The 15,094-nt window shown below is 65.9% G+C and overlaps 3 protein-coding genes and 1 long non-coding RNA gene across 5 annotated transcripts; 3 read left to right on the top strand and 1 right to left on the bottom strand.

Moving 5' to 3' along the window:
* Window positions 1-727: 727 nt before the first annotated feature.
* MMP11 (matrix metallopeptidase 11) lies at window positions 728-9,894 on the bottom strand. Its single transcript, XM_025267292.3, has 8 exons — window positions 9,763-9,894; window positions 4,897-5,126; window positions 3,899-4,042; window positions 3,667-3,800; window positions 3,310-3,551; window positions 3,013-3,229; window positions 2,091-2,348; window positions 728-1,525 (listed from the first exon to the last, which is right to left on the bottom strand). The coding sequence occupies exons 1-8, from the start codon at window positions 9,883-9,885 to the stop codon at window positions 1,392-1,394; spliced, it is 1,482 nt and encodes a 493-aa protein (XP_025123077.1). The 5' UTR covers window positions 9,886-9,894; the 3' UTR covers window positions 728-1,391.
* LOC112579872 (wiskott-Aldrich syndrome protein family member 1) lies at window positions 7,484-9,755 on the top strand. Of its 2 annotated transcripts, XM_025267293.2 has the most exons (4): window positions 7,484-7,933; window positions 8,390-8,512; window positions 9,233-9,386; window positions 9,545-9,755. In XM_025267293.2, exons 1-4 carry the CDS (start codon window positions 7,751-7,753, stop codon window positions 9,646-9,648), a joined length of 564 nt encoding a protein of 187 aa, XP_025123078.2. In that variant the 5' UTR covers window positions 7,484-7,750; the 3' UTR covers window positions 9,649-9,755. The 2 variants fall into 2 exon arrangements, with proteins under 2 accessions (XP_025123078.2, XP_044785815.1); XM_044929880.1 differs by lacking the exon at window positions 9,545-9,755 and having other exon boundaries at window positions 8,390-8,621; window positions 9,233-9,444.
* Window positions 9,895-10,219: 325 nt separating the features above from the next.
* LOC112579873 lies at window positions 10,220-11,343 on the top strand. The gene is made up of 2 exons (XR_003104164.2): window positions 10,220-10,416; window positions 11,107-11,343. It is a non-coding gene; the product is annotated as an uncharacterized LOC112579873 (long non-coding RNA).
* A 1,591-nt stretch (window positions 11,344-12,934) lies between these two features.
* CHCHD10 (coiled-coil-helix-coiled-coil-helix domain containing 10) lies at window positions 12,935-14,811 on the top strand. Its single transcript, XM_025267296.2, has 4 exons — window positions 12,935-13,067; window positions 13,262-13,484; window positions 14,226-14,373; window positions 14,612-14,811. The coding sequence occupies exons 1-4, from the start codon at window positions 13,027-13,029 to the stop codon at window positions 14,629-14,631; spliced, it is 432 nt and encodes a 143-aa protein (XP_025123081.1). The 5' UTR covers window positions 12,935-13,026; the 3' UTR covers window positions 14,632-14,811.
* Window positions 14,812-15,094: the final 283 nt, after the last annotated feature.

Raw genomic sequence — 15,094 nt, forward strand, 5'->3', positions numbered from 1 at the left:
GAGCATCCACGTAGGGCTCTGCGTGTGTGACTTGCTCAGTCGTGTCTCTTTGCACCCTGTGGGCTGTAGCCCTCCAGGCTCCTTTGTCAATGGGATTCCCCAATCAGGAATACTGGAGCAGGTTGTCATTCCCTTCTCCAGGGGATCTTCCCCACCCAGAGACTGAACCTAGGTCTCCTGCATTGCCTGGTGGCTCAGACGGTAAAGAGTCTGCCTGCTATGCGGGAGACCAGGGTTGGGAAGATCTCCTGGAGAAGGAAATGGCAACCCACTCCAGTACTCTTGCCTGAAAAATCCCATAGACAGAGGAGCCTGGTAGGCTACAGCCTATGGGGTTGCAAAGAGTCGGACTTGGCTGAGCGACCACTCACTCCTGCATCACAGGCGGATCCTTGGCTCTCTGAGGGTGGCAGGCAAGTAGACCCCAGAGAGTGAGGAGTCAGCCACGGTAACCTTGAGTTCGGTTCTGTGTCCTGACAGCGGCTGGATCGGGAAACGTGAGCAGCACTTGGTGGACGACGGTCTAAGAGGCCGCTGGGGAGATGGGGAGCAGACTGTGAAGCCACTGTAGGCATTCAAGCAGGATGAGATGGAGCAGGGGGAGCCCTAAGTGTGACACCCAGCCCCGAGGACCAGGGGACTGAGCGGGTCCCCAGCCAAGCCTCCCAACTCCCTGGTCCAGTTCCACCCCTATCCTGGCCTTGCACTCACAGAGACACCCCAGGCAGGCAGGTAGAAAATGACCGTGTTTAATGACAGTTGGTTAAAAAATGAAAAACAAAACAGCTTTATACATACTGTACACATTTACATGGCTTTGGAGGATCTGACCCGTGATAGGACTGAGGTATGCTGGGGCCCCCAGGGTGCAGGGTCTCTGGCAGGAAGCACCCCCACCAGCTGACCTGGCCTTTTGGCCAGGATCTTGGGGAACAGGTCTCCAGAACTACCAAACTGGAAGGCAGCACCTACGCAGAGCCAACCCCTGTGGGAGGCAGGAGGCGCAGGACCCTGACAACCACGTGCCAGCCCCCTATGGGACCCCACAGCGAGGACGGTGAGGGCTCCAGCTCCCCCAGCCCTGCTGAGGCCCGACCCTGAGGGGTGTGGACGGAGACCATGGGCAGATGGGTTCCATGTGACCTGCACAGGCTGGGTGGAGCCAGCCCAAGACCACCCTCAGCCTCCATGCCAGAGCCCCCCTGCCCAGTCTTAGACAGTCGCTGGCAGTGGCCACGACCCGCGTGGCCCTCCCTGCAGTCCTGGTGGCAGCGCCCTGCCTTGCCCCCATAGCAGCCGCGACTCCGTGCCCTGCCTGGTACCTACAGCCACAGGCACGGCCACGGTCTCCTGTGTGGAGGTGTCAGGGCCTGAGGACAGCCAGGCAGTGATCAGCGAAAAGTGTTGGCAGCCTCAGTACAGCTGAAGAAGTCAGGGCCCACGAGGCGGGGGAAGCCCTCCAGGGCTTTCACCTTCACGGGGTCAAACTTCCAGTAGAGGCGGCCACGCAGGAAGTAGGCGAAGCCTGAGGAGACAGGAGGGTCAGGGCCTGGTAAGTGGACAGAAGGATGGGCACAGGCCTTGGCCACTGCTGGGTTCCTTGAAACCCGAGGACCTCAGGTGGCCCTTAAGAAAGTGAAGTCGCTCCGTCGTGTCTGACTCTTCGCGACCCCATGGAGCTTCCAGGCTGCTCCGTTCATGGAATTTTCCAGGCAACAGTACTGGAGGGCATTGCCATTTCCTTCTCCAGGGGATCTCCCTGACCCAGGGATCGAATCCAGGTCTCCTGCATTGCAGGCAGACGCTTTACCATCTGAGCCACCAAGGAAGCCCCAGGGTCTTCCTACCCTTGGGTGAGCCCTTCCGCCTGCCCTCAGGGTCTGGTCTGAGCTGCCACCCAGCCTGACAGAGGCCGGAGCCTCGGACTGATTTCACTAGCCACACCCGAGGGACCTGGGCACGGGCCTCAGTCTCCATGCCGTGCCTGGTGCCCACAGCCACAAAGATGGAGCACAGAGAGTTAGCACAGTCCTTGGCAGGAGGAGGGGAGGAGTGGGAGGGGGCCGGGCAGAGGCCCGCCCCCCGCACACCTTCAGCATCCTGGAAGGCCGCGTCGATCTCCGAAGGCACCCCTCGCCAGTCGGTGACCCGGCGCGGCACGGGGCTGTCCACCCGGCGGGCGCTGGGCTGGAAGCGCCAGTAGTCCCCACTTCGGAAGAAGTAAATCTTGTTCTTCTCGGAGCCCCACACCAGGGCAGCATGGATTGGGGACCCCCGCAGGCCCAGCTCGGAGAGGGGCGCGGGGCCCAGGACCGGCTTCTCACCGTCGTACACCCAGTACTGAGCTCCTGTTGGAGAAACGGGGGGTGGGGGGCGTGTGCTGCAACAGGGCTGCCCAGCGGCCACCTTCCACCACCAACACCACCTTCCCAGCCTCAGTTTCCTTGTCAATAGAGCACAAAAGGCCAGTAATAACGCCTGCTTGGTACCCCTGCCCCCAAGAAGGACACTGGGCAATGCCAGCGGCACTGGGAGGTACACGTGGGAAAGGTCGTTCTGAGCAGCAAAGAGGCCACCTGGGCGCCCGCTCCCTCCCCGCACTTGGCTGCCCACCACAGTGCCAGCCCTCAGGCAGCAGGCCCTGCCCCTTGGCATGCTCCAGGCTCCCATCTCTGGCACACTGAGCTCACATCCCTCCCGACCTTCTCCAAGCTCTGCCCTCATGTGTGTCACTTCACCACCTCTGAGCCCCGGAGCCTTGTCTCTAGGGGCAAGGATCACACGTGCTTCATGGGGTGCAATACCTTCTATCTTACTCCAGCCTCGAGAACCGCCTCCTCCAGGAAGCCTCTCAGCTGTGCCCAGAGGAGTGAGTCACGCTCTTCCTGGGCCCCAAAACTCCGGGGCCCCCTCCGTCTGTCCATCTGCTCATCACGTCTGTCTGTCCCTACCCTTGGCCATGACGTTCCTGGCTCCCAGCAGTCTCCTGAGTGTGACCCGGCCCCCACTCACCTTGGAAGAACCAGATGTGGCCCTGGGCGTCCTCGAAGGCTGCGTCCACAGGGCTGGGCAGCCCCTGCCAGTGGCGAGAGGCCAGCGCAGGGTAGCCAGGCTGCAGCCGGCCCCCGCGCAGCCGCCACACAAAGCCTGCCTTGAAGAAGAAGAGCTCGCCACGGATGGTGGCGGCTGCGTCAAAGGAGACCTGGCAGGCATCCGGTGGGGCGTCCGGCTGGGGTGAGAGCAAAGGGTTAGGAGGAGCCCATGTTGGAGCCGCAGAGGCAGCCGTGGGCAGGGGGAGCAGGGCCTCACCTCCAGCGGCGCGATCTCGTTGGTGTCCGCCCCGGTGCCAGGGCCCAGGTCCGGAGGCCTGGACGTGGGAGCTAGCCGAGGCCGGCCGTACAGCTGCTGGATGCCCCTGCGGTCGTCTGGGCTGAGGCTCAGTGGGTAGCGGAAGGTGTAGAAGGGGGACATCAGGGCCTTCGCAGCTGTCGTGTGCTGCAGCCCGAGCACGTGGCCAAATTCGTGCGCCGCCACCTGCAGGAGATCTGTGCCTGGAAGAGGGAGACAGCCCGGCAATGCGCGAGCTCCCGCAGCGGGACGCAGAGCCCGGGCCCGGCTCTGGGGCCTCAACAGGGCCCCTCCGGAAAGTGGGGCCCCAGCCCCTACCCTGGTTGTCCCCGATGGTCCAGGTCTCATCATAGTCGAAGTGGACATCCCCTTCTCGGTGGGTCTTGGGGAAGAAGGCGTGGGCCAGGATTCCCCCAGGTCCATCAAAGGGCAGGTTGTCCCCATGCCAGTACCTGTAGGGGGGTGGGGGGGTAGGGGCAGAGTCAGTGGCTGCCGGCAGATGGGTTTCCTTCCCGCGGTTGGGGGGGTGCCCTCAGGCCCCCCGGCTCACCTGGTGAAGTCGATCACGATGTCGGCGTGGCCCTCGTGCACCTCGGTGAAGGTGAGCGGTGTGACATCGCTCCACACCTGGAGGGCCTCCGCCACCGTCTGCCGCACCTGTTCCCGCAGCAGCTGCCATGGGAACCGGAGGATCCTGGGGAGGACAGGGGCGGTGAGGGGGGGGCCTGGGTCTGGCTCATGGGGTAGTGTCAGCCCCGCTGGCTGTCGGGGCCAGGAGTTTCCCCAGATGCACAGTGGGGGGGCAGTGTGCATGATGTGGGCCCAGTGTGCTCCGAGGGTGCGCACCGTGCCCCACACCGCATGGGCACAGCTTTGTGCGGTCTGTGTGCTCTTAGGTGGCCGCAAGGGTCTGCACTGGGCGGAAAGGACCCAGGAGCCCCGAGGCCCTTTCCCAGACCTGACCGTGGGGAGGCCTTGGACCCCAAGACCTGCTCCTCCTGCTCCCCAGGCTCCCCACCCAGGACACTTCCGGGGCCCCCAGGAGTCCCAGCTGCAATGACATGGGACACCACACCCGTATTCGCCGCCCCACTGCAGAATGTGTAAGTCTCAGCGCCAGGGGCCGAGGTCACCCGAGCCGTCACCTGGCCTGCCCCAGCGGGTCCCTCCCTGTGAGGATCCCAAGTGCGGTGCGAGAGCTGAACCGGGCGTGGGGAGCACCTCGCTCCCCCGGAGGAGGGGCCGTGTCTGCCTCCCTCACCGAGAGTCCCAGGGCCTGGTCCGCAGGACGGTGCCCGCAGAGGTTGCGTGGGTGACTGACGGCCGTGCCCCACGGGTGTGTGGGGCGGCCAGGCGGGTGTGGAGACCGTGCTCCCAAGGGAGGGCATGGGAGTGCATCTAAGTGGGGGTTTGGGGTGTTGAGCAGCGGGCATGGGAGTCGGGGGACACTCCAGCCTGTTGGCCATAGGGATCTGCCCTCCCCCCAGCTACAGCGTGTCTCAGACAGCAGGTGGAGGTCAAAGGCCAGCTCGTGGCCACCGGCCCTACCTGTAGGTGAGGTCCGTCTTCTCCCAGCGCCCGCCTGACAGCACGAACCGCTTCTGTCGGTTGTGGGCACTCGGCCCATCGGGCGGGTCGGGCACGCCGCAGCGGGGAGGTCTGGGGCGGCCAGCAAGCGGGAGGGCCTCCTGGGTGGCCAGGGCGGGGGCGTCGCTGTCGGGAGGGGCATCGGGCCAGGGCTGTGGCCCTCTGCTCACGGGGTGGCGGCGGGGGGCGTCCTGAGCGGGAGAGAGGCCCCGGGTCAGCGGTGTGGGCGTCAGCGCAGCCTCACTCCAGCGGAGGCCGTCAGGGAGCATGGTGCTCTGGCGCGGGCTGACTGGCGTCCAGATGCTGATCCCAAGGCTTCCCACCCCCTCCTGGAGGGCCCCAGGTGCCCAGGGTCACTTACTCCCGCCGTTTGGGCCGGGGATGGGTAGGTGGGGCTGCAGGCCCGCCTGCCCTCTTCACGCACAGCCTCGAAGGGACCCCCACCCCCAGCAGACACCTCTCCCCCTGCGTTTCTTCCTGGGCGCCCCCAGCCCCCAGGTCTGTCCTCTCCAGCTCCGTGAGCTGGCTCCTGCCCAGGACGCCCCCCGCGGCCACCCGCCAGCATGGAGGGGCTGCCGCCCTTCCCCGCCTGCGTCTGCGCACCTGACAAGTAGGGGTGATCCCTCCCTTTAGCGTGGATCTGGGGGTGAACCAACCAGGCCATGCTCAGCACGGGGCCGGCACACTCAGGGCACTGGGAACTGGGGTCCGATCACTGGGGCACGCTTGTTTTTTTTAAGTAACGATCTTTAAAACTTTTATTATTTAGTTATTTATGTTTGGCCGCGGCTGGGTGTTCTCCAGTTGCTGCAGCGGAGGCACGGCCTCCGTGTGGTCTGTATGTCCCCTCCGCACGGGTGGGGGTGGCTGGCAGTTCCCAGACGCCCGGCGCCCACCCTGCCAGGGCCCCTGGACCACGCTCGCCCGGTGGAGGGGTGATTCTGACCTGGCGCACCCACCCTCCCCGCGTCCCAGCCTGGAGATCGCGGTTCCCCTGCCTGGAAAAGGCGGAAGCTCAGAGAGGCAGGGAGAGCCCGCGGGATCAGCCTGCAAGGACATGGTGGAGCCAAGCGGGGGCCCTGGCACCCCGGGCCGCAGGTGAGGGTCACAGCGGAGCTGAGGGAGAGGCCCGGAGCCTCAGCGCCCGTCTGGCCCGGCCTGTCTGCTCAATGCCACTGTGGCCTTCCCGAGCCATATTTGGGGCAGGAGCCGGGCTGCCAGGGCCCCACCCTCGGCCTCAGCCTCTGGCAACTCTCCCAGGCCCTGGGCACCCCAGAGCTCAGACGAGCATCCCAGCAACTCCCCACCAGCTGCCGACTCCAGAGCCACCAGGAATGACCAGCAGGCAGAGCAGGAGGCTCTCTGCACTCCCAGCACACCCCCGACCCCAGCTCTGCTCTGTCCTTCAGGCTGGGGTCCCCCTTCCCCAGGGGAGGGACTGTCCCCACCAGGGCAAACGAAGAGGAGGAAGGGGAAATGACCAAGTACCCGCTGTCTTCCAGACACTTTGGGGGCAGGGTTCACTGGATCCCCCCCTGCCCCCCGTCCCCCCCCCTCCAGCGTCAGGTGGGAGGACACACGTCCAGGTCTCACACTGGGGACGTGGGCCCCAGGCCTACCCTTGCTCCTCCCCACATCGTCTCCGTGACCTCCAGGAGGAACAGAAATCCTTTCCTCAACCCTGGCGGGGGTCCGAGGACCCTCCTCAGAAAGGCCAGAGCTGCATTGTTCCCCCGGAGCCCCAGAGAGCCCAGGGCCTAGCCTGCCAGCGAGCGAAATCTCCCTCTTCTCTGCCCCCAGGGAGGCCTGAGCAGCAAGCCACGGTGGGGTGGAGGGTGACAGGCAGGCCCAGCGTGCCTTCCTCTCTTGCCCCCATGAGGCGCTAGGTCCAGGCCCAGACCCCTGCATCCTGGCGTGCTCAGTGCAGCAGCGAGATCCCTGGCCTGAGATTCAGAAGGCGCAGTTCCATGCCACGGAGACCCTGGGCAAGTCACAGCCTTCTCTCAGCCTCCACTTTCCCATCTGTTCAATGGGAAAGGGGCTGTGGCGAAGGGGTAATCGACCTCTCTCTGTAACGCCCTTTGGGGGGGCAGCAGGCATGGAGAGAGTCCCCTCCATGGGCTGGCTTCTCCCACTCTGGGACGCTGCTCTGCCAAATTCCTGCCCTCCCCCACCTGGCAGTCAGCCCCCACCTCCCCCCCAGGCCTCCAGACTTGACATCAGAACGCAGGAGCGGCAGCTGGAAGGAAGCTCTCAGGGCCAGAGAGGAAGAGTGACTCGTACCGGGTCCACCTGCAAGCCGGGGCCTCCGGTTCCCTGCCCACGTCATGGTCACCGCTCCTGGAGGCTCTAGGATCCGGGCCCCGGGCAGCGAGGTCCTTTCCTGGAGTGCACCGTGCACAGGCTCTTGGCCTCAGTTTCCCCACCGCTGGTCCCTGCTCTGCCGCCCTCCTGCATTCTGTCTCCCCATGTCCTTTCCGGCCTGGGGCTGGGGGGCCCTCCCTAGCTCCAAGGCCTGATCCTCACCTGGGTGCGCCAGTCCCCCCTCTACCCCGCCCGGGGCTGCTGGAAGGCAGTGAGGTGGGGATGAGCACACACCTTGCCTGCCTCATCCACACCCTGGGGGGTTGGGGAGCAGGCATCGCCCCACCTCCCAGGGGAAGAGACGGGGCCCAGAGAGGTCCAGGTCTTGGCCCAGGGTCACACGGTGAGGGAGCCCAGAGCTGGACCTAGACCTGAGGATCAGGCCTCCCCACCCATGGCCCCCCCCACCCCCCCAGCTGTGGCTTGTCTCCAAAACCCACATTCCTGAGAGATGGCTGCTCGTCCTCCTTGCAGGCCTGCCTGCTCGTCAGCCAGCGTCTCCCTGGGCCTGCCCTGGGCGGGGGTGCCCAGTCCGCTCACCCCACCTCTCCCGGACAGGCACCACACCACAGCCTCACACATCCTTGAGGAATCGCTTGGGGAATTCAGTCTCCCAGCTGAGCCAGAGGCTCCGGTCAGCCTCGGGGCCAACCTGCAATCGGGAAAATGGGAGGCAGCCAGCGGCTGGGAGTGGAGGGGGCCCCTGGACTGGGAAGTGCTGGGCACGGCTGGGCCGGGCGTGCCCTCTCCGGCCTGCTTGCCATTGGCCCAGGTCCCCATAGCCACCCCCTCTGCGGTGGGCAAGAGGCGACCCCGAGGGGAGGACACTGGTCAGGCTGGGAGGAAGGCAGAGAGCATCCGCACACCATCCCGGGCCTCCCTGAGGCTCAGAGAGGTCAAGTGACCTGCCCGAGTCACACCGCCTGCTCCTGGGCAGGCAGGTCCATCTCCCCCACCCCCTCACCCCGCTGGCTCCAGAAGGGAAGGCGGGGTCCCCCACAGCAGGCGGGCGGCGGGGCTTTCATCAACCCTGAAAGCTGTGAGCTGGGATGGATAAATATTTACAGAGCCTTCCCGGCCCTGCCAACAGCCGTCCAGGGATAAGCACGTCCGAGGCGACCCCGAGTGCCCCCTGCATATCTGTGGCGTGACAGATGACAGCCCGGCTCAGACCCCGCCTGACCCCGCACAAGTGGCACAGTGGCAGCTCCAGGTGATGGAACGTGTCCGTGTGTCCAGCTCTCCTGGCCTCCCTGCAGACGCTGTTCAGCCCAGCAGTGGGCACTGTCGCCTCCCACCCGCCCACCTGGACAAGGCTGGGGGTGAGGGCTACCGAGGCGCCGGAGGGCTCACCTAGGGCCACGTGGTTCAAAAGCCCAGGTCCCTCCGGTTCCTAAACCCAAGGATTCAGCAGCTCCCCAGGGTGACCCCTAGACTCTGCCCTAGGCCTAGGGGGCCGGGCGGGGCTGGGGAGGAGGCAGGGCCCCCAGACTGAGGTACCCGCTACCCCTTCCTTCCCCAGTGCTGCCAGGGGGCAAGACTGGCCAGGGCAGAGCTGGCGTGGCTGGACAGAAGGGGCCCAGGCTGGCCAGACCTCCCTTGTCACCGGAGCTGTGCCCAGAGAGTCTGCCTGGGCCTCTGCCCCCACCCCCGCTAACGACACCATCCCTGCCCCTCACCCCTGCCCCGACAGGCTGGAGGCTCAGCGGCAGGCCCGCGTGGGCCGGGCTCCTGGCGAGCTATGCGCCTGCAGTAGCCTAGGCTGTGACTGGTCCCCCGAAGCCCCAGCAGTGGGGGAGGGCACAGCCTTTAGGGCACACGAAGGCTGGCACACACAGGGGCGTCCCCCCTCCCACCCCCGCCAGGCCACACCGGAGCTCTCACGCTTAGGCTGCCTCCTGATTCCATAACCTCCCAATCCCGCCACTCACAGGTCCCAGGCGGTGGCATCTGTCTCCTCCAGGCTCAGACCCCGCATGCCCTCCCCACAGCGCTTCCCTCAACCCTCCCGCCTGGAGGTGTGCTCACCGAGGCCACACACCTGGCGGCTGACGCCAGCTGGGGACCCGCGGGTCTTTGTCCCTGCGGTGAGTCGGGAGCCCTGTAGCCACTCCCGCTGTCCCTCCCCTGCAACACACACACACACCCGGGATAGCGGCCGGGCGGGCGCGGAGGGGGCAGGTCTGGGAGCTGGGGGGCTGGCGGCGTGCGTCTAGCGCCCGACCGAGTCCCGCCCGCTCACCAGCCAGCCCGAGCGATCCCGGCGCCGGCTCCACTTGCATACCTCCAGGGACGGGAAGCTCACTATCCACCACGCCCCCGGGGCACCCAGACAGCGTTTCGGGGTAACGGGCCGCGCCGGGCCACTCCCGGGCACCCCCTTGGATCCACCTCTGCGAGCCGGCGCCCCTCGGCGTGGAGGGCGGGGCGGGGCGGGGGGGCTGGCGGACGGCGGGCACTCACCGGCGGCCGCGGGGCCCGGGCCAGCAGCAGCGGCGGCGGCGGGAGCAGCAGCAGCAGCAGCAGCAGCAGCGGGAGCAGGAGGGCGCGCGAGGCCGCGCCGCGGAGCCCGGCTGCCCGAGCCATCCGCCCCGGGGCTGCAGGGCCTGCTGGGCTGCCGCCGGCCGCCGCCCCTTATAGCCTCCGCCCCGCCCCCGCCCCGGCCCCGCCCCCCGCTTTTGTTCTGCACTCGCCCCGCGCCCGCGGCCAGGGAAGGGGGGTGGCCCGGCCCGCAGATCCGGTCCTTCCCGGGGCGGGCCGGGCTGCGGTCTCGGAGGCCCGGAGGGACGGGGAGGGCGGGAGGGTGACCCTGGCCTGGAGGGTGCCGCTGCTCCGGGCGTCAGTGTCCCCATCGCGATGGGCCGTCTGAGAGGAGTCGGGTTTCCCTGCTCGCCCCCGCCTCCTGACAGGCCAACTTGGGAAGGTGTATCCCGAGCAGGGACATTCAGCTGTGTCCCGGGGGACACTGAGCCACGGGGAGGCGGCTGGCCAGGACGTCAGCTTGGCAGAATCCGCCAATTCACAGAGGAGGAAACTGAGGCCCCGAGAAGGAGGGGCCAGATGAGGCTTTTTCCAAACCACCGGGCAGGATGAGGGGTCAGGAGGCCTTCTTGGCAGGTAAGCTGTTGGGAGGAGGCGGTCAGAAGGCAGTGTCTGTGCGGGGCGCTGGGGACCCCACGCCGCCCCTTGGCCTGGGACGAGCAGCCTCCTGAGGCGAGGACGCGTTTCTGAGAATCAGAGGGAGGGTGGTGAGCACACTGGGAAACGGTCATACAATCCTTGTGATGACCCGGGGTGCAGGCAATCTGTTTTATCTCCGGGGAGCCGAAACACGGGCAGTGGCCCCCGTCCCGGCGGGCTGGCTCCTGAGCCGCCGCAGGGTGAGGCTGCGCCTAAAAAGGGCGCCCAGCTTGTGCCTAAAAAGGGAGGAGACGGGCAGCGAGGGGAGGGCCACCGGCTGACTCAACCCCCTCTCCCCCTCCAGTCCCCGGAGCCGCCGCGGCCTCTCCAGGGAGGCTCCACAGAGACCCCTAGAGGGCGAGAAGAGGGAAGACAGCCGTGATTTCTTACTCCCTAGGCCGAATGGCACCCCACTCCAGTACTCTTGCCTGGAAAATCCCATGGATGGAGGACCCTGGTAGGCTGCAGTCCATGGGGTCACTAAGAGTCGGACACGACTGAGCGATTTCACTTTAACTTTTCACTTTCATGCATTGGAGAAGGAAATGGCAACCCACTCCAGTGTTCTTGCCTGGAGAATCCCAGGGACGGGAGAGCCATCTTTTTCTTCCTTTTTAAAATTTTCAGGGATCGAACCCATGCCCCCGGCACTGGAAGCATGGACTCTTAACCACCGGACCACCAGGGAAGCCTGCCATCTGTTTCTTCAGAGTGATTCACTTTTTTAAAAATGGAAATGCCTATTTCAGCCTCATCTTAGCAATATTGGTCAAGAAATCATGGATTTTATGAACTGATGATACATTTTTTTTTCTTTCTGATACACATGAAAATGCATAAAGTAAAAATGTTTAACTACCTTAAGTGGTCTCGAGTGCCTCCAGGGATGCGTAGCCTTGTTTTGGGGACCGGCAATCCACCAGTCATGGGAGTTTTAAGTAACAGCCTCCCACGTTGCAGGTCACAAGCCACAGTTACAGCAAGCTGGGCTTGTCCCAGAGGGCTTCCTGCAGGAGGGGGCCCCTGATCAGCCCAGGAGGGGCCGGTGTGGCAAACAGGGGCAGGTCAGCAGGGGCTGCAGGAGCAAAGGGGTGGAGGCTGGCCCAGGCCTGGCATGTCTGCCAGAAGAGAGTGGCCACCTTTACATGCTCCCCTCTCCTGGAGGCAAACAGTCACCCCACTGCAGGGAGGAGAAAACTGAAGCCCAGGCCCAGATGGGGGTCAGGGGAGGGCCCTGCCTCTCAGGCTGGCTGAGAGGACTGTGTGGTCGGGACGTAGTCGGGACATCACCCAGCTTGCCAGGCACTGCCAGTGCCCCTGTTCCCTCCTCGCTTGCCGTTCCTCCTCACAGAGGGGCCTCCTCTGCCCACCTGAGCCCCCCACCCCATGCTTCTGCTCCTGACTTCATCCTTCCTGCAGTCCCTGGGCCAAAAGGCCTCTCTTGGGGATTGGGGACAGTGATGTGAAGATAGGAAAGTCAGGAGCCCTCCCTGCCAAGGGCACTGATATGACCACTCAGAACTCATTCAGAAAGGACCATGAAAACCTGCCATTCCTGAAGGGCTGGGAAGCATCCTGAATCCGGATGGCCCTGCCCTGGACCTGGAACCAAGGGGTAAAATTCAAGGCCACAGGATTCAAACCCGCACCAATGCCGCTAGGCCCGCAGGGGACAGCCATTGGAAAGGACACATGGAGTAAACGTGGTCGGGGTCTGGCGCTGCATCCAGCCAGTCCATCATAAAGGAAATTGAAGGACTGATGCTGAAGCTGAAACTCCAATACTCTGACCACCTGATGTGAAGAACTGGCTCATAGGAAAAGACCCTGATGCTGGGAAAGATTGAAAGTGGGAGGAGAAGGGGACAACAGAGGATGAGATGGTTGGATGGCATCACTGACTCAATAGATGAGTTTGAGTAAACTCCGGGAGTTGGTGATGGACAGGGAAGCCTGGGGTGCTGCAGTCCATGGGGTCGCAAAGAGTTGGATACGACTGAGCAACTGAACTGAGCCCAGGCGGGGAACCGGATGCCTCCTGGCGGGTGCTCTGTGAGAGTCCTGGGAGGCTTTCTGGGGGCGGGAAGGGGGTGAGTGCTTTGTACCCGCCCCAGTACACCCGCGACCCTGCGGCCACGCGGGAGGGGGGAGCAGGCTCGGCCGATCGCCGGACCGCCCTCGGTTCGGCTCGCCGCGCTCCGCCGCGGCCTTTGAAGGTCCGTCCCGTGGCCCCTGCGCGCGCCCTCCGCGTGCTGCCACAGCGGCTCCGATTCCCCAGGGCGCACAGAGCTCGGGCCGGCGGCCCGGAGGGCGCAGGCTCACCGACCCCCGGAGCTGCCGCAGGAGAAGCCAGGGACCCGCGGGGGTGCCGCGTGACCGGGCCCCCGGCCTCCCGCCGGGGGCGTGTCTCCGCAGTCCCGCCCCGGCCCCGCCCCGCCGGCGGGGACCGGCGCCGCCGCCGCCGTCCCTGAGCCACAGCCAGCGCCGCCGTCGCCGTCTCCGACTCGGCTCGTCCGGCCCCGCCGCGCCGCCGCCGCCGCCGCCGCCATGCCCCGGGGGAGCCGCAGCGTGGCCTCGCGGCCAGCCAGGTAGGAGCCGGCACGGGCGCCGGGGGCGGGCGCGGGGGCAGCGCGGCCCCGCAAGGACGCGGCGGCGTGACCTTGGTGACGGCCGCGCCATCTTGGCGGGGGCGGGGCGGGGGCTGCCGCCGCGCGTCTAGGACGGTGGTCGCCCGGCCTGGGGTCCGGCCGGGAATGACCCTGCCTCTCCCCGCATCCCGCAGCCGCCCCGCCGCGCCCTCTGCCGCGCACCCACCTGCGCACCCGCCGCCCTCGGCCGCGGCCCCGGCGCCCGCCCCGTCGGGCCAGCCCGGCCTGATGGCGCAGATGGCGACCACCGCCGCCGGAGTGGCCGTGGGCTCGGCTGTGGGCCACGTCGTGGGCAGCGCTCTGACCGGAGCCTTCAGTGGGGGCAGCTCAGAGCCCGCCCAGCCTGCGGTCCAGCAGGTGAGCAAGGGCTCAGGGGAAACTGAGGCTCGACACAGAGCCGCAGCAAGAAGGATCCTACTGGTCACTCGGCTGTTGGCCTGGGGTCATCACAGGCGGGCTCTCCCAACCCATCCCCTGAGGCCAAGGTCCCTAGAACCCCGTGGGCAGACACCAACCAGCCCTTTAAAGATGGGGAAACCAAGGCGCTTAGGGGTCGGAGATAGCCCTATGTCGCCCAACCCTAGTAGAAGGGAGGGCTGTTGGAGTTCCTGAGTGCCCGCTCTCCCACCCCCCAGGAGGCCCCTTCCTGAGCCCAAGGGTGACTGGTAGTCAGTGACTTTGGGCCTGCTGACCTGTACCCCACTGGGCACCCCACCAGTCCTGAGCCACATTTGGGCTTAGCGACGGGGTCAGGGATCATGAGGATCAGTGTGGCTGAGCCAGGAAGGTGTTAGAACCTGTCGGCCTGGAGTTCATACCAGCAGTGCCCTGTGCTTTTCTAGACCCATGTCCCGCCTCCTGCCCCACCTGCCCCTGTTCCCGCACCCCCCACCAGCAGCGGCAGGGGCTTCGAGAGGGCTGTGGGCTCACCCTATTTCAGGGATGGAGCCGCTGAGACCTGGGGCGCACTGCCCGCTAGGGACCCCTGAGGCACCAGGGCCGGGGGCTCTGCGGAGGGGCAGCCGCCACCCCTAGCTTTGGAGTCCTCCCGGGTGCCCAGCCCGAGCTGACCCGGCTGCCTCCCACGCTGTGCCCCAGGCCCCGGAGCGCGCCGCCCCGCAGCCCCTGCAGATGGGGCCCTGCGCCTATGAGATCAGGCAGTTCCTGGACTGCTCCACCACCCAGAGCGACCTGACCCTGTGTGAGGGCTTCAGCGAGGCCCTGAAGCAGTGCAAGTACAACCACGGTGAGCGGCTGCTGCCCGACTGGCGCCAGGGTGGGAGGGGCGGGCCACTGCTCCCACTCCTTCCGGGTGCTCCCGCTATTCCCAGGTGCTCCTGCACTTCCTATGTGCTCCCGATTCTCCCTGGTGCTCCCGCTCCTCCTGGCTGCTCCTATGCCTCCCAGGTGCTCCCACTTCTCCCTGGTGCTCCTGTTCCTCCCGGCTGCTCCTGTACCTTTGGCCTGACCTCCTCCCTCTACAGGTCTGAGCTCCCTGCCCTAAGAGACCAGAGCAGATTGGGTGGCCAGCCCTGCACCCACCTGCACCCCCCTCCCACCGACAGCCGGACCATGACGTCAGATTGTACCCACCGAGCTGGGACCCAGAGTGAGGAGGGGGTCCCTCACCCCACAGATGACCTGGGATGAAAACGTGCAATTAAAAGCCTTTATTTTAGCCGAACCTGCTGTGTCCCCTCTTGTTGGACTGTCTGCGGGGGTCGGGGGGGAGGGAGATGGAAGTCCTACTGCGGGGTGGGGTGCCACCCCTTCAGCTGCTGTCCCCTGTGGGGAGGGCGATCTTGTCATCCTGCGTAATCCGACGGGCAGCGCAGACCGGATGGTGAGGCACTAACTGCTGACCTCAAGCCTCAAGGGCGTCCGACTCCGGCCAGCTGGAGACCCTGGAGGAGCGTGCCGCCTCCTCTCAAGGACCCCCGCCGCTCCACCCTTCTCGTCTCTGTGGG

The sequence above is a fragment of the Bubalus bubalis genome, chromosome 17 (assembly GCF_019923935.1).
Source record: "Bubalus bubalis isolate 160015118507 breed Murrah chromosome 17, NDDB_SH_1, whole genome shotgun sequence".
NCBI lineage: Eukaryota > Metazoa > Chordata > Mammalia > Artiodactyla > Bovidae > Bubalus > Bubalus bubalis.